This window comes from Brienomyrus brachyistius, chromosome 3, assembly GCF_023856365.1.
Source record: "Brienomyrus brachyistius isolate T26 chromosome 3, BBRACH_0.4, whole genome shotgun sequence".
Lineage (NCBI taxonomy): Eukaryota > Metazoa > Chordata > Actinopteri > Osteoglossiformes > Mormyridae > Brienomyrus > Brienomyrus brachyistius.
In genome coordinates this window covers 11,541,018-11,564,026 of record NC_064535.1, presented here as the reverse complement: position 1 = coordinate 11,564,026, position 23,009 = coordinate 11,541,018, and the positions used below count along the sequence as shown (strand labels likewise).

Sequence of the window (23,009 nt, the reverse complement as noted above, 5' to 3'; positions counted from 1 at the left end):
TATTTTGATGCTGGTTTGCAGATGTCAAGTAAGTATGGCTCGCGGGGGGAACAAGTAAACTGCTTCATGCAGACATTGCGGCGCCAGTGCTTCTTCAGCATGTGAGAACACATACAACTGTTGCATAATAAAGCTCAATGGGTTAACGGTCTTGTAGTTATCTCTTCTTTGATGCAATTTTTCACATGCAAATGAGCGACAATAGGGGGTGTTACGCGGGGGCTCCGCCGGGTGTCGTCTAATGGGCTCCATCTCTAACTGTAGATCTGAAGGTAAGTCTATAAACAGAGATACGTAAACCCAAAAAGCAAGAAGAGAAATTGTCAGTACCGGTTTATTCTTGGTAATTTACAGTTTAAGGTATTGCTGTCTACGTGAGATCAACATTTATAGTTGCACACCTTTTTTTAAAGAACGATACACCAGCTTCCCTTTCATAACAAAGCCGTTTTAAAATTCTGCTTGATGATTTCGAATTACTACACTGCCCACGGTGCTTAATAATACACAATAGGCTGTGTTTATGCGTGAGCAAAATAAAAGACTCGTATAGATAAATATAAAAATAAATATATAGATAGACACAATGCAAATTCACTCACATTTTATTTGTGTACGGTACGTCGTAATAAAACAAAAGGTGGACATACATAAATTATTTTATATCTTACTATAAACAGATAATTAAAGTTAATTTAAGCAAAAAAATGTCAGTGCTTTTATATGCATCATCATTGGACAATAAAACACATTGTAAGTACCACATTAATAGCATTTATACCTAACTGCCGTAAGTATTTAATGCCATAATCAGTAGATCATTGCACGAATCCCCGAAAGTCCAGTTCGAGTACTTTGTACTGCATTTCCATTCTCAGTAATACTGTGGAGCAAGCATCAGCGGATGGATTTGTTGAGGGATCATCTGTTGAATCGAGAGCTGTTTCACCAGCGGGGAGTACAGGGCGTGAGGGGCTGCAGTCAGCTGGGGCTGCTGTCCAGCGCAGCCGTGTTGTTGAAATGGTACAACAGGCGTAAACATCACGGGTGGGATCGTGGGGCAGAAATATTCTGCGCGCAAGTCCTGTACTTCTCTTTTCAGCTTCATCCTTCTGTTCTGAAACCACGTCTTCACCTGCCACAAAAAATATAGAGCATGTTATTGCACATTGCCTCCAAACACATTTCGTCACGAGTCGTCCTGTCATTTAGTTACTACAGTGTTACAAGAGTATAAAAGTCTCTTACCTGTGTTTCAGTAAGATGCAACTTCTCCGCCAAATTTCTTCTTTGCGTCGCTCCAAGGTATTTGTGCTTATTGAACATTTTTTCCAGTCTGTACAGTTGGTCGGATGTGAACTTCGTTCTCAGCCTGCGCTGTAGGCCAGTCTCTCCTTCACTATCCTCTCCCACCTCACTCTCGGAGCCCGTGGTGTACCCAGAACTGTCTGAAAGTTGAAAGGGCACAATAAGTATACTACAAACTGTATCCGGGCATTCAAGCTACAAAAAATATAGGAAACGGCAGTCTCGACATACAGTCATCGTGAACAGATACTTACTTGTTGGAGACGATGGATTGTAGGTTTGAGAAGCTCCATTACAGTCTGATTCTTTTTCTGTAGAAAGTGAGATTTTCGGCTCAGCTGAAATTTCCACGTAGGACGACGCTTCAGCCACCGGAGGCAAATGAGGCTTTAAAAATGCAGGACTGGCATCTTGCGCTTTCTCTCGGTCCGTCTCAGCTGCAGCACTGTAAATACTCTGCGACATCCATTCCACAGAGAAGACTTTTGCCATGTTTCCTGGAGGTTTACGGTCCGTGCAGGAGCTTGCTGGAGGTGTTATGCGACCTGTGGGATCTGACCTCTCCCTATATAACCATTCCCCTGACGCTATTTGCATATGTAAAGCGATCGCAGGGGAACGATAAGTGTTTAATGGCTCTATTAATTGAAGTTAATAGATGTTGCAACTGTAGTTTTAGCACATTCAGTAAACCTGTTAAATCCAGGCGCCACATTGTCTCCGAGATACCACCGTCTGGGTCATTCCCGTCTCCCTGCCCCTCTTATGACTTTGACAATTAAAGGTTAAGGGATGTTAATTGTTAATATTCATGTACAAAAAAGTGACCGTAGTTCAGGCCATGTTGTGTGGCTCATAATAGGCCAACACTGATAAAACTTTATGGATATTTTCTAGGGAATCGATTTAGAAAATAGATGCATAATCTCATAATGTCGCTTTTTAAATTATTATAATTTGACTGCAGTAACTTAGGCCTGGTATCCCGAAAACTACGATTGCATATTAAAAACGGTGTTAGTAAAAAAAAATGGCAGCATAATATTGAACTCCTAATTTAAAACAATGTTTTGTATGTGTGCCCGTGCATATGTATTGTGTGCTGGTGTTAAGCAAACCCTTGGTTTCGCAAATCCCCTGCGAAGACTTGTAATACTACTGATTGTGTCCCGGTGCCTGCATAAGCACCGACTGTCTCGCCGCTGCCAGCCGTGAGCTGATTTACTCGTGATGAATTGTTGACCAATTGTCTTTTTGTAAAAAAAAAATGGAGGTGACCGACTTGAGCGAACATCAGTGTGAAAGTGAAGGATTGATGTTTGATCTTTGTTGACAGTGAATGGAGATTGACATGTGCCAGACCACCGGCGCCAGCTCTGAGGATCGCAGCAACCTCGGCGCCCATTGCAGATTCCCAGATAACAGTGAACTCAATGAATGCAGAATATTACTTAGAATATCCAGTAAATCAAAGTCAAATTAAATAAGGTTAGCAAAGAAATCTCAGCGACGATCATTACATTAACAACAAAATTCGTAAAGAGGACAACAGGCAATTCACATACTATGCGGCCTGCATAGTTCAAATCTGTTAGAATGTAAATTAACACTCACGGAAGATAAAAAAGAGTTGTCTAGTCGTTGTCACATTCCTTCATCCATCGCAATATTATATTAACATTTAGAAAACGAGATTGAACAACGGCAGAAACTGCCCAGAATTTAATTTTATTGACTCATTACAATACATACAAATCACTGTAAAACGTTTAGTACAATAATCGGTTACAATAAACATTAATCTATAGACATTTACCAGGTTGAAGACAAACGTTAGTGCGGAATAATGTCAATTCTTGGCCATCCTGAATGAACTTCACGTCCATATGGGGTCGTTAGTCCGTAAACAGGGAGCAGACATCGTGGAGCCAGCGACGGCGGCCTGTGTGGTAAAGTGTAAATGCATCAGTAGAAGGAGTAATTAGTACTAATTGTCGACCATGATCTCGTCGTTAGCCAGCGTTTGAAGTACCACAATGAAAACAAACAGAATTATTTGGCGCGCATATGAAAGCACAGCAAGGGACCTTTTCGTACTTAGACAAGTAATCCCCTGAAGGAGCCATGGTACTATCTAACACACGTCTCGTTAAGGTAGACGACTACTTCATTTGCTATTTTTTTGTTTGAAGGAACAAATTCTCCGGGGTATTTTGTAAACAAATAAATTAATTGATTCAGGGAATGTCTTATGCTTGGTTATTAGGAATTAATCAATGTGATACCGGTTAAGCCCAATATTTATATTTTTCGGTGTCGATTTCCTAAGTAGGCAGCACGTCGCAGTTTAATTGTGTTTATGCAAAGATTCGATCAACTGCCAACAGCTTACAGTAACACCAACGGAGTAGGCTAATACCATACGTTGCTCGTAGTCAAATAACACACATTGATGTATCAATACCTAACTCTTTCTCTCTCTCTCTCTCTCTCTCTCTCTCTCTCTCTCTCTATATATATATATATATATATATATATATATATATATATATATATTGTGTGTGTGTGTGTAATAAACCATACATGAACGCTTTCTAGCTGATTACCTTTCATGAAGAAAAAGAACAAATCAATTAGCACGTAGTATTTCCAGGTAGGCCTATAGTAGCTCGTAAGAAAGCAATGCGTAGCTCTCATTTCAGGTTTTAGGAATTAAATATATTTATATGCCCATGTACATTGGGCCACTACAATTAATGCCACATATCTAAAGCGCCGTGCTGCAGAGTACTGCAGGGTGGACGTCAAAGGAAACTTCATCAATATAGTCAACAAGTTGCCCCCCCCCCCTCCCCCCCAGTTTGATATTTTGATATAATCATGTACCTCTCCAGATTTTCCTTTATTGGAGCGGCTCAGCTATCGCTGTAAATTAATGTAGAGACCACTGGGCTATAGATGGAATAGAGCTGATGCTAATCGCTAACGTAACAACGTGCCGATATTACTATACAGGGACTTTATAGTAAGTATATATTTACTTTATAGTGAATATTTACTTTATACCTGCCTATAGGACTGTATTGTATAGGCCTACCTGTCTAAATTTATATATTTAGCAATATTACTTAGCGTATTCCAGGTCAAGCTGACAAAAAATCCTAAACAAGCGTAGAATATTTTTAAAGAAATTAATTAGATCTGAAATCAAGGTCCCCACAAGTTATAGTGTTTCTGGGCAAAAACGCAAATGAAGCGAGTTCAGAAGTACACAGAATTTATTGTGTTAAATATATCAATTTTCCATTTACATTATTTTACATGAAATTATACATTTTACACGACGAAATACTTAAGAATGAACGTTTTTTCTCTTTATTTCCCGGTGCTGTATTTTACACGACATGGTCGGGGTACACATCTGTCATAAATAAATGGAAGGCAGCATGGTGGGGTTTGTAGACTTCCTATTCACCACGGGATTCATGAGAACTTGTGGCACCATGGGACCTGGAAGACCGTATACTGAAGGGTTCAAAAGGAGATGCTGTCCAGCATTTCGGTGCTGAACAACATGGGGCGGATTTAATAACGCTGCACAAAAACTGGGGGCTAAATATTCCGCTGCCAAGTCGTGCACGTCGCGCTTCAGTTTCATCCTCCGGTTCTGAAACCAAGTTCTCACCTGAATAAAGCACATCAAGAATTATTAGCAAGGCTGCATTCAAAAGACGTTAAATTTGGTCATTCTATTTGGCTGGATTATGACAGCGGCATGCTTACCTGAGTCTCAGAAAGGTTGAGTTTCGCAGCTAATTTCATTCTTTCGGCTGCATCCAGGTATTTGTGTTTGCCGAAAGTCTTCTCTAGCCTGAAGACCTGTTGAGATGTGAACTTTGTGCGCACTCTGCGCTGAGCACCGTCCGCCATTCCATCACTGTCCTCCTTGCTGGTGGCACGTTCTGAAAACGCGACTTCGCTCTCGTAGCCCGACGAGTAGTCTCTCTGTTCTGAAACTGAAATGAACAGTTATAAATAATTATATACTATATAGTTGTCCGGGATTATTCGTGAAGATTACATTGGTATCTTTATAATGTCAAAACCTAATACTAAAATAATGTGTAAATTGAAGATTGAACTTGTATAGTCTACTTACAGTTTGGGGACGAGCAACGAATGGATGAGGCAGCTGATGGATTGTCTTCTTGGTTGTCGATGTTCTTGGTAGTTTCTGGCATCGTGTGCTTCTTGATGTTGTGTTTAGGTTTGTCGTAAGATGTCGGGGGTGGAGGCTGAACCACACACGCAAAATGTTGTGGTACATTTCCCGTATCTAGCGATTCCACTGCAGGGTCGTAATGGCTGCGGGCCAGCCATTCAATGGAGAAATCTTTAACCATATTTCCACTTTGGGTCAAATTGCCAAGAACTCGTATATTCCACGAGAAGTCAAATGGTCTCTGGCAATAAGACACAAGACCACTTTTATACTGTAACAGTTCCCATGATATTATCATATGCAAAGGGACGTTAGCGCCCGATCGTCTCAATGATGGCAGCTAATGGGATAGTTGTTGTTGAGGTTTTCACATATCCCGAAAAGGTGTAAATCTTTGGCGCCGCCAAGTCTGTGAGAACCATTTCAGCTCGTATTTACATTAACCTGCCATCGTCTGGAAATCAAAATCACATATGATTTTCTGTTTTTATTGCCTTTATATTTTAAAAAAATAATACATGTATGGCTGATTTGGCTGTATCCAGACTGCAGTACCTGCAGACATCCTACAATTCACTACAGCCCCAACACCAATTAGGCCTACGGTATAGGCCTAATGATACATAAATAGTAGGTTCACTCTCCAACACGATAAAATTCAACCAAATGCCAGAATTTGAACAACTTTAGCCTTATAATACGCTTAAAAGATATTTCAACGTATTGGGACTGTTTGGATTAATTAGCAACTATACCCATTATATTTGCTATAACAGACCCCTCTTAACTTAAAAGGTAAAAAAAACAACGGCGCAGTCGCACTTTCAGCAGGTTCAACATCGCTGGGTAGTAACATACTGCGCAGAGCGCTGCCGCCGCCTTGCCTGCAGCAGACGCTTGTTCAGGCCCGGCTTCTTTAGGTATTACAGAGATCAAAGGCATTACAGTAGCAGCACAATTACATTTTGTGTTTTCCGCCAAACTTCAGGCAAAATATGTTGTGAAGAGAATAGCTGTGTTGCATTTAACTTCAGTTTTATGAATGAACTTCAGAAATAAGAGTACGCGAAGCAAAAACAAAAATAATGAGAAATGATACAACTAGATAATTGAAATTGGTCAGGGAATGCAATCGTTTTTTTAACTGTGCATTTTAGACTAATCTTATTTTCTCACAAAATAAGTAGATTTTGGTAACTTTGCGAAAGGGAAACTTTATTATTGTGAACCTTAAATATCTCAGTCTGTAGCACTGTTTCGGCCAGCAACCAAAAATGCCAATAAAAGATCGTTTAAGCTAAACAATGCATATAATGATTGTTGAATATTTATTTTATCAATGACATATTGATTTAAAAGTCTTGAGTTTTTTGCCTTACAATTATTTCCTTTATCTACTGCACTTTGAAGATTTAAAGACGATCCTATTATCCCCCCCGGAAAAACAATAGGGAAAGTGGGGGCACTGGCAGGAGACTTCGGAGGGCGCCTCTTCCAGGGGCGCTTATTTCCTCGCGACTATGTTGCATAAGCTTTTTCAGAGACTGAATTAGGAGCCTCCGCCCTGTCGCTGTGAAGCTTTGCAATTCTTTGGCAATGACCTAAGCGACCGAACACAAAAGCATATGTTCCATGCGAACCCGCGAAAAAACAAGCCCGCGTCTTCTAAACATATTGGGATACAACTATAAAAAGTTAAATAAACAATAACGAGTAATGTAGCCAACCTTCCACAAAATGTATTTTATGATTACAAGTAGAAACCTCTAATGTCGTCCAGTTCTTTTTGAAGTCTGCCGTGGGAAAATGAAACATCAAAGTACCATTTGCAGGCCCAGTAGAAGAATTATACATAGTCTTAAAAATGGACATTATATGAAAAGATTAAAACAATTATGGTACTAGTATGTATAAAGTACTGTAATGCTTTTTTTCCAATAAGAAATTCCTATAACATTTATGTTATGTTACATTTGTTACATTTAACCAAAATAACCCATAAACCAACTGATGGGATGATAAAGAGATGCCAATTAAGATGTAAAATAGACATCTTAATAAAAAGCTTCATGTGGTTTCAATCTTCAAAAAACAAACTAAATCCAAAAGAAACAATTCGACTAAACCATTTCCTACAAACAGAAAATTAAGCACATAAAATTACATTCTGTTTCCTTCAAACTGAATTGCAATTTTAAGACGGCTATAGTCGCAATAGATAGGACCATTAGTTCAATTATAAATCAAATACATATGGTAAATTAATACCAAATATTTTAGTGATTTTTAGTGACAAAAACAGAACTTTTACATTGTGCAGAAATGTAACCCTTTTTAAACTATAAAGAATTATGAAACATAATTTATTTCCTCCTTTTATTCTTCTTCTTCTTATTGTTTTGATTGAGACCATGGATTTGGAAATATAATCATATCTACACACTAATGAATGTGTTATAATTCACTTTAATCCGATTTCCCTTTCAGCACTATCTTGCATTCAGATTTCATCTGATAAGGTGATGTTAAAGGTGAGAGAAGAGTCCAATAAAAATCAGGGAGACATTTTCTTTGAGCGCTGTTATGCATAATATCGATATAAGAATCCAAAATTACTTAAATGAAGAGACTTGGCATGTGGTTTTGGTTTCCTAAAATTCCTGGTCTTTTATAACATATATGAACATGCTAAAAGCATACTATTAAATGGCCCCTTCCCCCAACACCTGGAATTCCTCTAGGCTGGTGACCTTTGGTGTAAACTATGCATCTCAATACAGTTTTCCAGTGTTTTACAATATGGTACATCTCTTAACATGAGCTTAAGGAAATATGTCAATATTAGCCACTGCGTTTGCCATGTATGTATACCTGCAGTCACAATAAGACATGGTATGTGGTGCCTTTGAGGGAATGTCACTGGAAAGTGGCCTTCACTTTACGCAGCGTGTCTTGTATCTTCTTAGAGTGACGTTCGGCAAGGATTTGCTGGAAATTGGTGTCATTCTCGGCAGCCAGGAGCCCAATGTCACAGTCACTCAGGTAGGCGATGCGCTGGCGCAGGTAGGTCTGCAGCTCTCGGTCAGGGACATACGTGAACTTGTTCTCCTGGAAGGCATGGATCTGGCTCACAACCTTTGCTATGTTCCTTCAACAAATACAGAAAAAGATATATCACCCAATGCACATTTTGCCACCACTTTCATGAAAAATAAATTTTTGGAAATCAGAAGTATTAATTCATTTTGGAAATTATTTACAGAATATATTCATAAACTCAATTGAGATGAAAATCCTGTCAACTCTGGTACACTGTGGGTAATACCACACATAAATAGTCCAGCACTACTTTTTCTAAATTACTCTATTATTACTAGGACATGGTAACAACCTTTACTCACAGAACAATTATTCAGATAGATAGATAGACAGACAGACAAATTTTCTTAATCAGGAAGATAATTTAGGAGATAAGCAGCTGTTTACAGGACAATATAGCAAAAACTTTTCTACTCCACCATTATCTATTATCAATGCACTAGTAAAATGAGAGATATAAGCCTGTCTTATCTACATTCAACAGTGCACTTCTTGTATGGTCTTGTATGGTTTGGGAGTTGTGGTGGCTGCAGGAAATGCAGCTTATGTTCTGCAACTGCTTTTCAATTACGACAATATATAACCTCAAACTCTGTAAAATCATTTGCAAATATACCCATGTATCCAAATTGCAAATATATCCATATCTCCATTGTATTTTGTTCTTTCACAGTGCTTTGATGAAAAGGATACTTATAAGACTACAATGTTTTTTGAAATACAGACTGTTAGTCAAAAGTACATTTACCAGATGTAGATCTCCTGAATTCCCGGTTATTTAGACAGCTGTACATATATCAGTTATAGTGTGTGGAATCTAAGCTATTTATTGAATTACCAGTTGGAACACGAATTTAAACATTAATGGAACATTTATAATCAAGAAAGAGAAATAAGTATAGCCGCAGATGTTCAGATTTAAGGAACTGAATGATTATTCCCCTTAAAACATCAAGTTTCTCCTTTTAGTGAATAATGTTACAAAAATGTACACCTTAATTATTTCTGTATTTACAGAGCTTGTAATATGCGTAGTAGAAGGGCTGAGATACTTTGCACTGGGATCTACCTTAGCTTTGGCCACTTGTAGGCTCCACTGGCGAGTGTGAAGGCCCCAATCTCCAGCTGCTGGACATGCATGGCCAGTATCAGAGCTGCTGGGAGGGTGGGCTGCCTCTTGAACTGCTCCCCCTCCATAAGACACAGGTTATCGCTCTTTAGAAAAACCTGCAGAAGTAATGTGATAAAATAAAGTTTGCTTTAATCAGCTTGATACATAGATATTTCCTAATAGGTATAAAATCTACGCACATATACACAACACTAAAGACAACCTGCAAATAGGTACATAGTGCTTTAACATGCAATTATGCTATAGAAATTATCTGTATACTAGTTCACATCAATCAGGATTTTTGAAGCATATTTTAAGTAACACAAGTGAATATCCCTTCATGAAACTTTAGATTCAAAGAAGCATTAAGTGTATGTAAATGTTTACTTATCTGTAGCGTAACGTAATATGTACTTCATAATTTTATGACTGGTAATTAAAAAAAATCTGTAATGTTATACATCACAAGATACATTTAGAAAAAAAAACACTTGCATTACCAAAGAATACTATTTTAATTTGTATTGTAAACCTATTTAATAACACAGGTATCTTCTGCCAATAAGTACAGAAATTTAAATTAATGTCAATATAAGGATACTTAAACTGATGGAAGGCATTTGTAACTGTAATTTGTTTCCTATGACTTAATTATAAGTTGTGTATCTGTAGATGATAATAAAATGATTGCAAGGAATTTTCAGGTTCTGCCAAGGATGTGGACAACAGGAAATTGAACAGCTGTTAGCAATGTGAATGTGTGTTTTAAAGGGAAACCTGTTTACAAAATGTATTAAGTTTTTCAAGAAGCAAATTTTTAGAAAATCTCACATTTTTTTCTGTATTTTGCTTGAAAACAAAAATAAAGTTCAGAATTTGCACATCACAGTCCTTTTGACAGCTGCCTAAGAACCACCAGATGAGCTGCACAGTACCTGCACCGCTTTCAGCTCCTCCAGGACCTCACATACTTTAGCAGAGAGATGTTTCCATGCCTGGTAGGAATAGGAAAACAATCGGTGAGTGACTGGGTAGGGAGGGTCACTTTGGGTCAGCTGGGACCAGTGCGCCCCCCTATACACCTCTGCTAATTAGACATTTGTACTAGTACAAAGAACACATGCCTTCTGAAGATTACATTTAAGTGGACTTACTGGTAATTGTCTCACAATGACATTCTCTAGTCCTCCAAGAATCTGTATGGCTGTGGCAAAATTTCTTGATTCGTAACAATACTTGGCCATCATAAGAAATTTTGAAAGCAAACCAGCTTGTGCCTAAAACATATAAACAAAACACAGTCTTTATACAATCTAAAAAGTTCCCAACAATGATTTGCCTCCATGACACAGTAGCCATACCTTAATGGAGTCACAGATGACAATTTCAGCTGACACCCAGTTGCTGACGTTCTCATCGTGCTTCAGTAGCTGAATCAAGTGTTTATCTTGCGCTGTTGCTTCTTGAACAAAGAGGCTGCTGCCCTCTACTGGCGGTGAGTCAGGTGATAGTGGTCTGTTGAAACACAACAGCAGCATGCAACATTTTTATAGTGCTGAGAGGATGTTATTTATATATATATATATATATATATATATATATATATAGTGTGTGTGTGTGTGTGTGTGTGTGTGTGTGTGTGTGTGTGTGTGTGCGTGCAACATTATGAATTTCAGTAAAGAAGTTACACAGAAAAGTCTTGTTTTAATGTTCCATAACTGCATTCTGACACTTCCACTGGAGAAAGTTCAAGTCTACATGCAAATGCATGTCATTTGGTTCAGGGCATGAACTCACTTTGTGATACATATGGCTTTGTCCCGGACCCCCTGTGCTCTGGAGTTGAGGAAGTGAACAGGGTGACAACCTTGAAATATTTCCTGCAAGGCAAATCCAAATCACAACAATAACCTAAAGACATTAATCATGTCAATGCAGTCGACACGATTATGATCAATGTATTGAAAACAAATAGTCTAACCTTGCTGTTAAGTTGAGGTTCAGTTTTAGAGAATACAGATACTTTCTAGTGAAAAACTGAAGAATGATTTTCTAGAACACGCTTAGGTGACATGGAGTGGGCTGCATATTTAAAATACACGATGGTGCAGAAGGTATATATATTTTCTCTTGAAGCAGTGTACACATAGTATCTGCTGTGGCAGTATAGTATAAAATGCATACTATAGTAAGTATATGTATAGTACAGTACAGTAACTATGACACATTAGCACTCTCTAAAGTACGCATACTAAACCTGTTGGAGCAGAGTGAGCTGTTGAGCACAGCACTGGGTACTGTGCTCATTCTGAAAGAAGGGGTGTCGCTCTTCAGTCTTCAGGCAGGAGCTGGACAGATTATCCACAAGGGAACTGTAGCAGGGACGAGGCAAGGCTGCTGCGATACAATAGAGCTTTTCTCTTGGTTGGATGGCTTGGGGTTCCAGCACTCTGGTGATCCTCCACTGAAAACTCTTCACAGAAATGCACATATAACATATGTATACCAAGCACATCTATAATTTTTTACACACACACACACACACAAACACACACACACACACACACACACACACACACACACACACATAATTTGTATATTTCAATATCAATAATGGTACTAGATGCACTCTAAGCTATATTTGTTTTGGATGACCTCCTAAATTCATCAGATGTATAACTGAGTTCATGCTCATACTCCAACTGGAATGCAGGAGTACATGTCTAGAACAACCTAAAACTAAAAAAAAGGAACGTAAAGAGTGAAATACATAATGCATACTCTTTTCCCAGAATCCTCTGATAACTGTTTGCAAAGAGTGCGGACTGAGTGGGCGTCATCTTCCTCTTGAAGTCTGGTGTGATTACAGCACTGAGATGAAAAGGCACGGCCATTCCTCTTCTTGGGGGAGCTCTGAAGTGCTGCCAGTAAGCTCTCTGCCCCACCGTCAACTGGAATCACCTGAATAACAGTATTGGCCTTTGAACGTCCTCTAAATGCTGAAAACTGCAAAATACACTTGCAAACCATCACAAATGCTAGTGGCATTTATCACTCTGTGTGGACTATTAAAACCAAAAAAATAAAATAAAAATTTGCACATTTCAATGGAAGGTCTAGAACCTTTTGTGAAAAAATAAAGAGGCATGCCAGTCATTAGGAATATTATGTGGAATCTTTGCAAAAATGTTTTTAGTCATAAGCATATTAAGGCATTTATAATAATAATAATAATAATAAAATAATAGTAATAAATAATAACAAACAACAACGGCAATAATAATAATGAGTAAAAATAATAATAATAATAATTATAATTATAAGAATAACACCAAAAATAATAATAAACACAATCTTCCGCTACATTAAAGTGATTTATTTAATGCTTTGTGTTGCGTGGGTCACAGTACCCTTCTCTTAAATAAGTGTTAATAAAAATGGATGGAAGCTCCGGAAGGATTTACACCCACCTCCCTAGTGAGAAAGTCCTCCAAAGCCTGCATAAGGCTAGACTTTGGGGGAAAGTCCAGCTGACTGCAGTTTTCGATCCAGCTCTGCAGTAGGTCTCGACTCCGGTGGTACACCTTCATTTGATCAGTGGAGGCTTCCTGGCTGGGTGAAAACTCACGATCAAAAGTGCAGTCCATAACACCAAAATATGAAAATAAATTTTTATCAAACTTAATCTTACCCAACTGTACTTTTCAGTTTATTCATCAGAAACTGCAGAAATTCTTTTGGGGTGTAGAAGTAACGATAGGTATACAGGAATTGTTGGACATAGCCTTCAAGGTATGCATTTCTATGAGAGACGAGATTATAAAACACTCATAACATTTATGATGCTGATATTTGTTAACCAGCATTTCATAGCTAAAATTCATGTCATCTGAATACTAAAATAAACGTAATATTTTATAGCGTGCAGGTGAGAAGAAATGTGGGAAGGATGTCTGGTGCTTTTTGGTCCCAAGATGTATATTTGCTGTTCGAAGAAGAAGAAGACTCAAGTTGGGCAGTAGAAGATAAGCACAATTGCCTCTCTCACCAGGGAAGGCAATTAGTCACGCAGCTACTCCATGCAGATTCATAGTCATTATCTCCATCCTAAAGAATTTCACAAAGGCCATGCTTTAAATATATATTTTTTTCCACCAAAAGTTGTTTCTTGTTACTATTTTTTTCTCGTAGTTTTTTTGTTGTTGTTATGGTCCCAGGAGTAATGTGTAATGTGTGTGTAAGACACACAGCATTGCATGCCCAGCACCCTGTCAGTGGATCGTGGTTATTCTCTCGAAGGACTACTCAGTGGGTACTCACCATGAACCATGACCACGAGCAGCCCACAAACCTTGCCGTTTTGGAGATGCTTTGACTAAATTATCTAACCATAATGATTTGACTCTTGTCAAAGTATATATATTCATTTTCACCTTTGTCTTGCTGTTGCACTCGATGAATTTTTTGCCTTTATATGTGGTCATATCTGCTGCTTAAACTTCTAAATGGATGTATTTTGCTTTTGATTCATCTCTTGTTAGTAATGGATGCTTGTAAGATTAAATGAGATTAGTAGATGAGTTGGTACAATACTGATCCTCAGAGAGAAATAAGGGAATATTTCAGCAGATGGACTGAGGTTATATCAGCTGTACAGTAATTCACAGAAGCCTAATAAAAATACATCTGATGCAAAAAAAGCATTTTATTAGTAGGAGAAATGCAGCTTTGACAGTCAAAATAAATTTTATATAAAATTCAGATGCCTCATTTCTAACATCACTAGGTGCTTTCAGAATCTCTACAAGTAACAACTCATGACTATAATCCAGTGTACAAGTGAATTTCTTTCTGCAAAACTCTCAAAATTAAAAACCATTTGAAACACAATTTGCCTTCATTTGGCTTGTTTAGCAACCCATTAGAATATAGATCCCTTTTAATGACTTCATCACAAAAGCATTTGATTTGTTTCTGTGATTTGTCAAACTTTCACCCAGGATGTTCAAGACCATCACAGGACACAAACACACTAAGGGAAATTTAGAGTTCAGTTAACCACATACTTTTGGGCAAGTATTAAGGATTCAAACCTACAACCTTGGAGGCGTGAGGCTAAAGTGCTACTCACAGAACCATTGTGCCACCATATAATTCTACTTACCGCATATTAAAATTCAGTGTTAGATGATAAGTGCAACAATAAATGTAACTCTTAAACTGAGACAGCTGGCTTACTGAACATTCTGAATCAACAATATATGTAGTTAAATCCAAAGAGCAGCACATGGAAGGCCTCCCTATAACACACACTTACCTGCTGTACAGATACGACACGAGGCCCAGGGGGGTTCCTGCCAGCAGAGGGCTAATTCCAGTCTGGGTGCTTCTTCCTCGACCCACTGCGGACTGCAGGCAAAGTACAGAGGGATCTTCAGAGGGAATCAGCACTAGGGGGGCATCTTCATGAGCTGCCAGTGAGGGCAAGAGGGGCGTCTCCACACACCAGTTCTCCATACACAAAACCTGTGAAGTTCCAATATGAATTAGCTTATTCATATTGCTCAAAAAAGTATACCATTCCAGACAGAGAGGCAGATAGACAAGCAGACAATCAGATACTTTATTAATCCCCTGGAAATTTAGGTATTACAGTAGCAAATAGAAAGACATTTAAAAATTGATGGATGGATGGAAATTAATTATTCAGTCAATTAACCAATCTTTCTAATGGTAGATTACATTTGGTCACCCCTCACCTCAAGGTATTTCTTCACAGAGTCCAGAAACTCTACTTTGGATTGCATCTCCTCAAGCTGAACTTGGAGTTTAGACAGCATGGTTTTGGCATCTGAACCTTTGTGAAGAAAACATAGTTGAGCTTGGTGTTGCCATGGGAACATGGCCTGCTCACTGCATGCCATTTTCCTTTCCACTCAGTTCGTTTACCTTTATTTTTCCTCTCTTGATGCATCAGCTTTTGGTAGAAATTTCTTGTCTTTTTCAGATTCCTCGTCTCTATCATAAGCTGCTGATGAAGTTCCTGTATACAATAATACACATAATTCAAATCTTTAAAATACTTGTTTACAGTGCAATCTTAGTAAGCAAAAAAATGCAATAAGCAAAATAAAATGTTACAAGTAAATGAAATGGTATGGTAACAGTTGTAACCAGGCTATCCTTTACTGTGGCATTTCAGCCATTGCGTCCATCACCATGGTTACAGAAATCAATACCTCCTTTGAAGTAAAGCTAGGCAATACCTAAAGGAGGCCTGGTCTGACCATGTAAGTGAAGGAGGTGAAGGCAAACTTCAACATCATCAAAACGATCACAAACGGACCCATCTATCCATCCATCCATCCGTCCTCCAAATGCATATAGGAGACAGGGATGCAGGGGCTCTTTTCCAGACAGTACAGTGCAGAAGGCGGGGCGAGGATGGAATATCAATTAGTCTAACTGGATGTCTGTGGATTGCATGAGGAAAGTGGGGTAACCTCAGCAAACCCTGTTATCATATATAGCATTAGCAGCTACGGAATATGGATACGCAATATAGATGGATATGAGAATAGAATCATTCATGTCACCCATAGATAAGTGGTGGGATTCAAAAACCGAAAACCAGAAGGTGAGAAGCAATATTAATGCTAACCACCATATAACCCAGAACTACTGCTTTACTAAATAGATTTTTTTGGGGAAAAAGTTTAATTAAAAATGTAGGTGTCTGCAGAAGAAAAAAATATATATTACATATAGTAATACCATACTGCTAATATTGATGAGATAACCTGAAATCCAAATCTTACATATACATAAACTTTCAACACTACAACAAAACTGATGCCAAATGGAGTTTTTATTTGATTATCAGGAATTTTGCAAAAAAAGGTAGAATCAGACAGGACATTTACTTGATGTAAGCATTTTGTAGATGACTGAACCAGTTTATAAGTAAAAACGTGAATATTTTACTTAAACATACCTGTTTAAAATCTTGTTCTAAGAAAGGCTGGTCCTTTTAATTTAGTTAGCATAAAATGAATTTTGAAAATTATGATTAGGAGAAAAACCAACAGCCATGAAATATGAAATAATAATAATAATAATCAGAAGAAGAATAACAGCTATTATTATTAATATTGTTCTTTAATTATTACTATAAATAATAATAATAATAAGTGAAGCATTTCACAACATGTCAACTGACAATATTTCACTCAAAAAGTATGTGTGCAAGTATGTGATTGAAAGAGCAGAGTAATAACTTCCATGTCATTTATACATTTGTTAGATACAGAATATACTTGCACCAAAAACCCACCTGTTGTTTGGTCTCTATACACGGTTCCTCGCTGTGTTGGCCGAGCTTCTTCACATAATTTAGCACATCCTGTCTGAAGTAGTCGCCCCCATAGAAAGCTAAAGCCCAGCCAGGACTGCAGCCATGTCCATCAAGCTCCCCAACAGCAGACAGAGAGCACCCATCCCACGTCAGGGAGTCTGTATCCTCCATGTCCTCTGAGAAGTCCAGACTCCGCTGGTCATGACAGCCCCTCCCAAGGTCTCCCTCTGCCCCTCCCACCCACCATGAGGGCTCAGTGTTGGGGGGAATTTCATCAGCGACACCCACAGAATTTTCATTGAAGTCTGTGTCTCCTGTGGCCACCTCTCCACCTTTTATTCCTTCCACAGGAGCAGATAGAGAAGTATTGCCTATAGCTGAATGAAGAAAAACAATTTCAGATATAAAAACTCGCTGCTGGCCTTCAATAGCTCTATGTGTGTGCAAAGCAGGACAGGAACTTTTCTGTCTCTGCTATCTGTTTCTATGGCAACTATCTCCTGTTGAGGGAAGCATCATGACCTCAGTTTGCTTCTGACTGTCCTCAAAGCATAGTGCCTGTCATAACTAGGTCCTTCACCATTTAAATTTGGACTCTTATATACAGCACATGTACAAAATCTTGATTTAGATTTAAATATTACAACAAAAAACATTTAGACATAACTAATAAACAACACATCAAATGCAATATTCATGCAATATTCTATAATTTAAAGTGAGGTTGTACAACAGACCTTTAGAATTATCAGGCCCAAAATTAAAAGAAAAAAAAATCTGTTAAATGTCACTGATATTTTGTAGCTATTCAGTGAAAGTATGAAATTCTCAGATTGAAATTAGCCTGGAAACAGCCTTTAAATGCTTATTTAAAAGGAACACTAAACTGTATTTCTGCTGCCAGAGGCATAAGGACAGAAGTCTCTAACCTATGTTGAGATCTTTATGAAGTTCCTCTGGTTTTTCTACAGTTGCACAGGTAGATGGGGGCTCAGGTGCACTGAGCGACCTTCTCAGAATCTTTCCTGTGTTTGCATGGCTGTCTCTGTCTGAGCTCACGTCATTCGGCTCCCATGCTTGCACTACGTAGTTGTGCTCTCCACCCTGGGGTGAGGTGGCTGCCCTTTCTGCTTCCTTTGATGAGGGCTGAACATTAGAGATAGGTCGCATTGTAGAGCTCCAAGCAGACCTGTGTAGCACCATAGAAAAACAGTTCATTCAGTCACAACAAATTCACTGTATTTCAGAAATGTGTTGCCGCAAAACGTTCCTGCAGAAATATAAGCCTGAAATAAAAGGATATGTGGTGAGGAAACAGAAATACAAAGCTAAGAAATCATAAAATAATAACGAATAAGAAAAGTACTTACTGCTTATTTATTACTATTGCAATAATTATTTTTAAGTTTTTTTTTTTTCTTTCAAACATTTTGACATTTCACCTGATGGCATTTTGTTATCAAAGTCCTAAATGGAAGATGAATCTACAGCAATTTTAAATAAAATAAATCTCCCTATACTGCAGCATGCAGGCCACATTACAGATATGTATAATTCAGTATGAAAAGGTAGGAATCCTGCTGTTAAAAATAAAAATAACCTTTTGGTGAAATCTGTCAGTAATCTGATTTTTGCTGATTTTTATGACACATAGACAACCACCCCCACCCCCACCCCCACCCCCCTCCAACAACCTAGCAAAAACAATCAATGAGTTGTCATAAATTTTGGTGACAGCTGAATAAATCTTGGAATAAACATCCTGAACTGGGATAAGCTTTAAAAGAAGAAAAGTAACAAACACACATCAAAATGTATTATTACTTGTAGAATTAAAATACTGTTTACATTTTATATTTACAGTGAACACTTATGAGACTAGAATGTTGTTCTTTTAGGTGGTGGTTTTTGCTTGCAGTCATTTAACGATGTTTTTCTGTACCAAATCTGACCTACAATTAGAAGCAAAACTAAGGTTAATTTGACAAACCCATAACTGTCCTTTATCCTTGGCCCAAGGTTCTGGTTTTTACTGAGTTCAATGAATTAATTAGTCAATGTAGTACATATGCAGCTCTAGAACCAATCAACCGCATAGGCAAAGGAAGTTAAGAAAAAGGCAAAACACATTTTCGGCTAAACCTATGTAAATTCCAAGGTAATACACTACAAAACAATGCCAATGCATATGAAATTGAAGGAAATTCTTGAAGGGACAACACTGTTACTGATGTAATAAATCCTGGTGAAAATGCATACGTACATAGAGGTCTGCTTTCCGTTCACCACGTTGTAAAGTGCTTCTAGTAATTTCTCATTCCAGCAGAAATCCAAGAATTTTTCAGAAACAGCACTGCAAAACGTATCATACTGGAGATCTCTTAGAGAGAATATATACTCCCCTTGTAATAGACAAAAAAAAGGAAATTAAATCACTGAAAAAGTTACAGTGCAAACAAATCTGGGACTCTCTTTTTTGTAACTGGAGTTACACTGAGATTATTTTTATCCTTCCAGGTTATGAAAACAGAATGGAAATAACATCCAAATGTAATGAAAATAAGCTTGATTAACAACTTCTTACTAGCCCCATTCTGACTGCACTTTATCTACAAGAAACAACTACAGAAGGGTGATATAATCATTCTGGTATTTATGACTTCATAATGTTAGCAGAATACAAAAACGTTCCAGATGACATGACATTAACCCATTTTGAGGTCCTCTGTTCCATTTTCCAGATAGCTGTCGAAGCCAAACTCTGCTCTAATGAGGTTCAAGACCGCCTGTAGAGAGGGATGGACCTGGGTTGAAAGAGGCTGTTCTGCAGGAGACTGAGTCAAACTTCTTAGGGACTGTCCTCTGCCACCTTCTCCCCCAGAGTCTCTGTGCTTTGGAGCCCTGTCCATCTGTGGTGGCGCCAGTGAGGTGAGAGATGCTTCAGCAGGTGATCTCCAGCTTCCCGCTGACGTCTTAGGGGCCCCATGATCCACAGAGCTCAAGGCGAGCTCACTAGGTACGGCTGATAGTGGGGGGATGTTGATGTTCAGGCCAGGAATGGGCTCTGGAGCAGCAATGTGTACAGGGAACAATGTCAGCTGTCCCGTTTTGGGGTCTTGCCTCAGGAGGTAGCTGTTGTACATGCTGCCAGTGATCTGATTGGTGGAGAAGGCAGATGTACTGCTGCAGTGATGAGGAAGAGTCTGGCCCTCCCATTCAGTATGTTGCGCTGTTGTCAGTGATGGGCTGTTGACTAACATCTTTCCACTGGTGGAAGTGGATGATTCTGGTAAACAAACACTCTCCTGGGAGCCAAGATAAATGGCATCTTCCTTTGGACCCTGTGGCACACACTCCATGGGTGCATTGTCTTTGTCTTCTGGTTTGGCTTTCAGATGATTGTTACTGCCATACTCACTATTCCTGTAAAAAATGCAGATTGATAAATTGCAAGTGCAGATTACAAATGAAGACTGCAAAGTGTTGAAATGTTCAGATTTTTAGATTACATCACAAGTTAAAATCTGTATTCAGTTTACACCAGTACCTATCAAAGCCCAATTTAATGCTCATTAATGTTTGAAAATATTTGTATGCCTAAGCACATTGTTAATCTCTTTGCACATGTCTTTATGAATCCGTATCTATTCATGCCTAAAAAAACATTCTAGCTTTGATTATATACATATTCTGAATTTTCTCATCCTCATTGTCTTAATTTACTACCCATTGCAGTACAATATTTCAGGCATGGTGCCCATGCCAGTAGCAGAAAGAATAAAAAAACTATGTTGAATGAGTTAACATCATAGCACTACGCATTCTGCTTTGATTAATACTGCAATTGAGAAATGTTTACCCCCCAGTTCCTTGCTGGGTCAGGGTCTCCCTTGTAGTAGTTCCATCTTGGGCAAGTACAATGGGTTTGAAATGCGTGGCAGAAGATGTGAAGGCATCGGGGAGAGAGGAGGCTGTGGTGGCACAGCACTGCTTTGGGACAGGTCCCTGGACAGGAGACAGCTTATCCCTTCCAGTCATGGGTGCAAACCCTGCGAGTAAAGTCAAGTAAACAACAACCAAAAATACAATGACACCATTCATTCAGCAAAATCAATTATTATGAATCATTAACCACATTTATCAACTTAAAGTGAGCATACATTTAAAAACACAATTCGCTATGTAAACTTACTCATCAGTTCTTAAATTAGTCTTCAGAAAGTGATGCAGTCATACCAGAAGGGTATAATGACCTGGGGCCTGCACTACGAAGCGGGGTTATCAGGGCAACTTGTTGGATTTAAGGTAGTCTGAACAAAATGTAAGTGAATGAATATGAAGTCCATTTAAACTGTGGTACCTTAAATCCGACAAGTTACCCCGATAAGCCAGTAACCCCGCTTCATAGTACAGGCCACTGGTGAAATTTTAATCAAAGAAACATACCCATCTTGCTGCTTGAAGACACTTTTATATCAGACCTTTTCTTAGTGTCCAAAATTCTTGGAGAACCTATATTCTTATTCCAGTGGTCTGACTGTGTTTGCAAAATACAAGAAGAACATCATTCAGTCTGTACATTATTTCCTTATTTTAGAAACATTTCCCTCATCACACAAAAGAGGGCAGTGCATCACTATACTGGGAGGACAGCTGGTCTTGTCTCTAGTTACTCCAGAGACAAAATTATTTGAGGGAAATTGGCAGATAAAAATGAAATCCTACACAAAACTGGCTTTAACACAGATTTCAATAATGTTTCCCATTGTAAAAGTGTTTCAATATGGTCGTGCCTTCCTTCAATGACACATTTTCTCAACTATTTCAACTGTACATTGCATTCTGATATACTTGTCTTAATTTAATCCAGATATCAACACTGAAAAGAAAATATTCTGGCATACAAGTGAGTCAGTATAGCTGAAATGTGCTGCTGAAAAGTATTATAGGCTAAATGGCATAAAATAACACACAAAGCCAACCTTGCAAAGCCTGTTGATTAATTTTGCCCAAACTTCCTCAGGAGTGGTACGCTGGCGTAGCAGGTAATCCCGACAACTCTGTAAAGGAGTGACCCATGTAACTAATCAGAAGAGCTCTATGAAGGACCTGAGCAAACAGGCTGTGATTCATGGTTAATGCAAACAGAGCCATGACGGAGTAAGACACAAGAAATCAAAATGGTTAATAGTGAGAGACGTATAATCTCAACACTTTCGTGAAGAAAATAAAGCACATCATTCACACATAACTGATTAAATTCCATTAAAAAACATTAATGGAAGGAGGATTTACAAACTATGACTTACACATTATCCTTTCAATAACTTTCATTTTCATTATTTTCAAAGAGGATTATACTAACATACTGACTACTTACAAATGACTAAACATGTATGCTGATTCTGCCTTCAGGAATGAATAATTGTGGGGTCAGGTACTCATACCTTTTTTGCTGCCACAATTGACGGCCTCTCAATAGGAGTTCTCTTTGCCATTTCCAGTAGCAGTCTTTTCAGTTTTCTTGGCATTGCTAATTTTTGGTTGGGGGATAAATTGAACTTGGCTGTGGACCAAAGGATAGCTGCAACCCCATAAACGCAGGCCTATTCAAAAACAAAAAATATTCACCAAGCAATGTATTGGTAATACAATGTAAAGTAAAGGCTAAGGAAAATAAACTGTAACACATTCATGCAGGATTAACCTTTTCTGTAACAATTCCATGTTCTTGGAATTCTGGTGCCAGATAAAAGGCATCGCAGGATCCTAAACAGGCAAATGAAAGACAGATGGGGCTCTAAAAACCGTAACGTCACGCTTCTCAAAACAACCCTCACCAAAAAAGTAATAAGCATGTAAAAGTTAGGTGAAAAAAATAACATAACTTCTTCTTACATAACTAAACAAGG

The 23,009-nt window shown here is 38.3% G+C and overlaps 1 protein-coding gene across 4 annotated transcripts in view; it reads right to left on the bottom strand.

Annotated features, from left to right (window-relative positions):
- Positions 1–7,258: 7,258 nt before the first annotated feature.
- Positions 7,259–23,009, bottom strand: part of LOC125738882 (kinase non-catalytic C-lobe domain-containing protein 1) — a 35,055-nt gene continuing 19,304 nt past the window's right edge. For 3 of the 4 annotated variants that reach the window (XM_049008376.1, XM_049008379.1, XM_049008377.1), the window contains exons 10-31: positions 22,805–22,866; positions 22,545–22,703; positions 22,080–22,157; positions 21,544–21,634; positions 20,957–21,146; positions 19,808–20,520; positions 19,361–19,499; positions 18,027–18,286; positions 17,077–17,474; positions 15,693–15,786; positions 15,503–15,600; positions 15,061–15,269; positions 13,435–13,545; positions 13,214–13,355; positions 12,525–12,704; positions 12,001–12,216; positions 11,541–11,623; positions 11,105–11,258; positions 10,898–11,020; positions 10,679–10,738; positions 9,699–9,856; positions 7,259–8,678 (exon numbers count right to left, since the gene is read on the bottom strand). In XM_049008376.1, coding sequence (XP_048864333.1) covers positions 8,447–8,678; positions 9,699–9,856; positions 10,679–10,738; positions 10,898–11,020; positions 11,105–11,258; positions 11,541–11,623; positions 12,001–12,216; positions 12,525–12,704; positions 13,214–13,355; positions 13,435–13,545; positions 15,061–15,269; positions 15,503–15,600; positions 15,693–15,786; positions 17,077–17,474; positions 18,027–18,286; positions 19,361–19,499; positions 19,808–20,520; positions 20,957–21,146; positions 21,544–21,634; positions 22,080–22,157; positions 22,545–22,703; positions 22,805–22,866 — 3,950 coding nt within the window. In that variant the 3' untranslated portion in view covers positions 7,259–8,446. The remainder of the gene's footprint in view (positions 8,679–9,698; positions 9,857–10,678; positions 10,739–10,897; positions 11,021–11,104; positions 11,259–11,540; positions 11,624–12,000; positions 12,217–12,524; positions 12,705–13,213; positions 13,356–13,434; positions 13,546–15,060; positions 15,270–15,502; positions 15,601–15,692; positions 15,787–17,076; positions 17,475–18,026; positions 18,287–19,360; positions 19,500–19,807; positions 20,521–20,956; positions 21,147–21,543; positions 21,635–22,079; positions 22,158–22,544; positions 22,704–22,804; positions 22,867–23,009) is intronic. The other variant, XM_049008378.1, reaches the window with a different exon arrangement.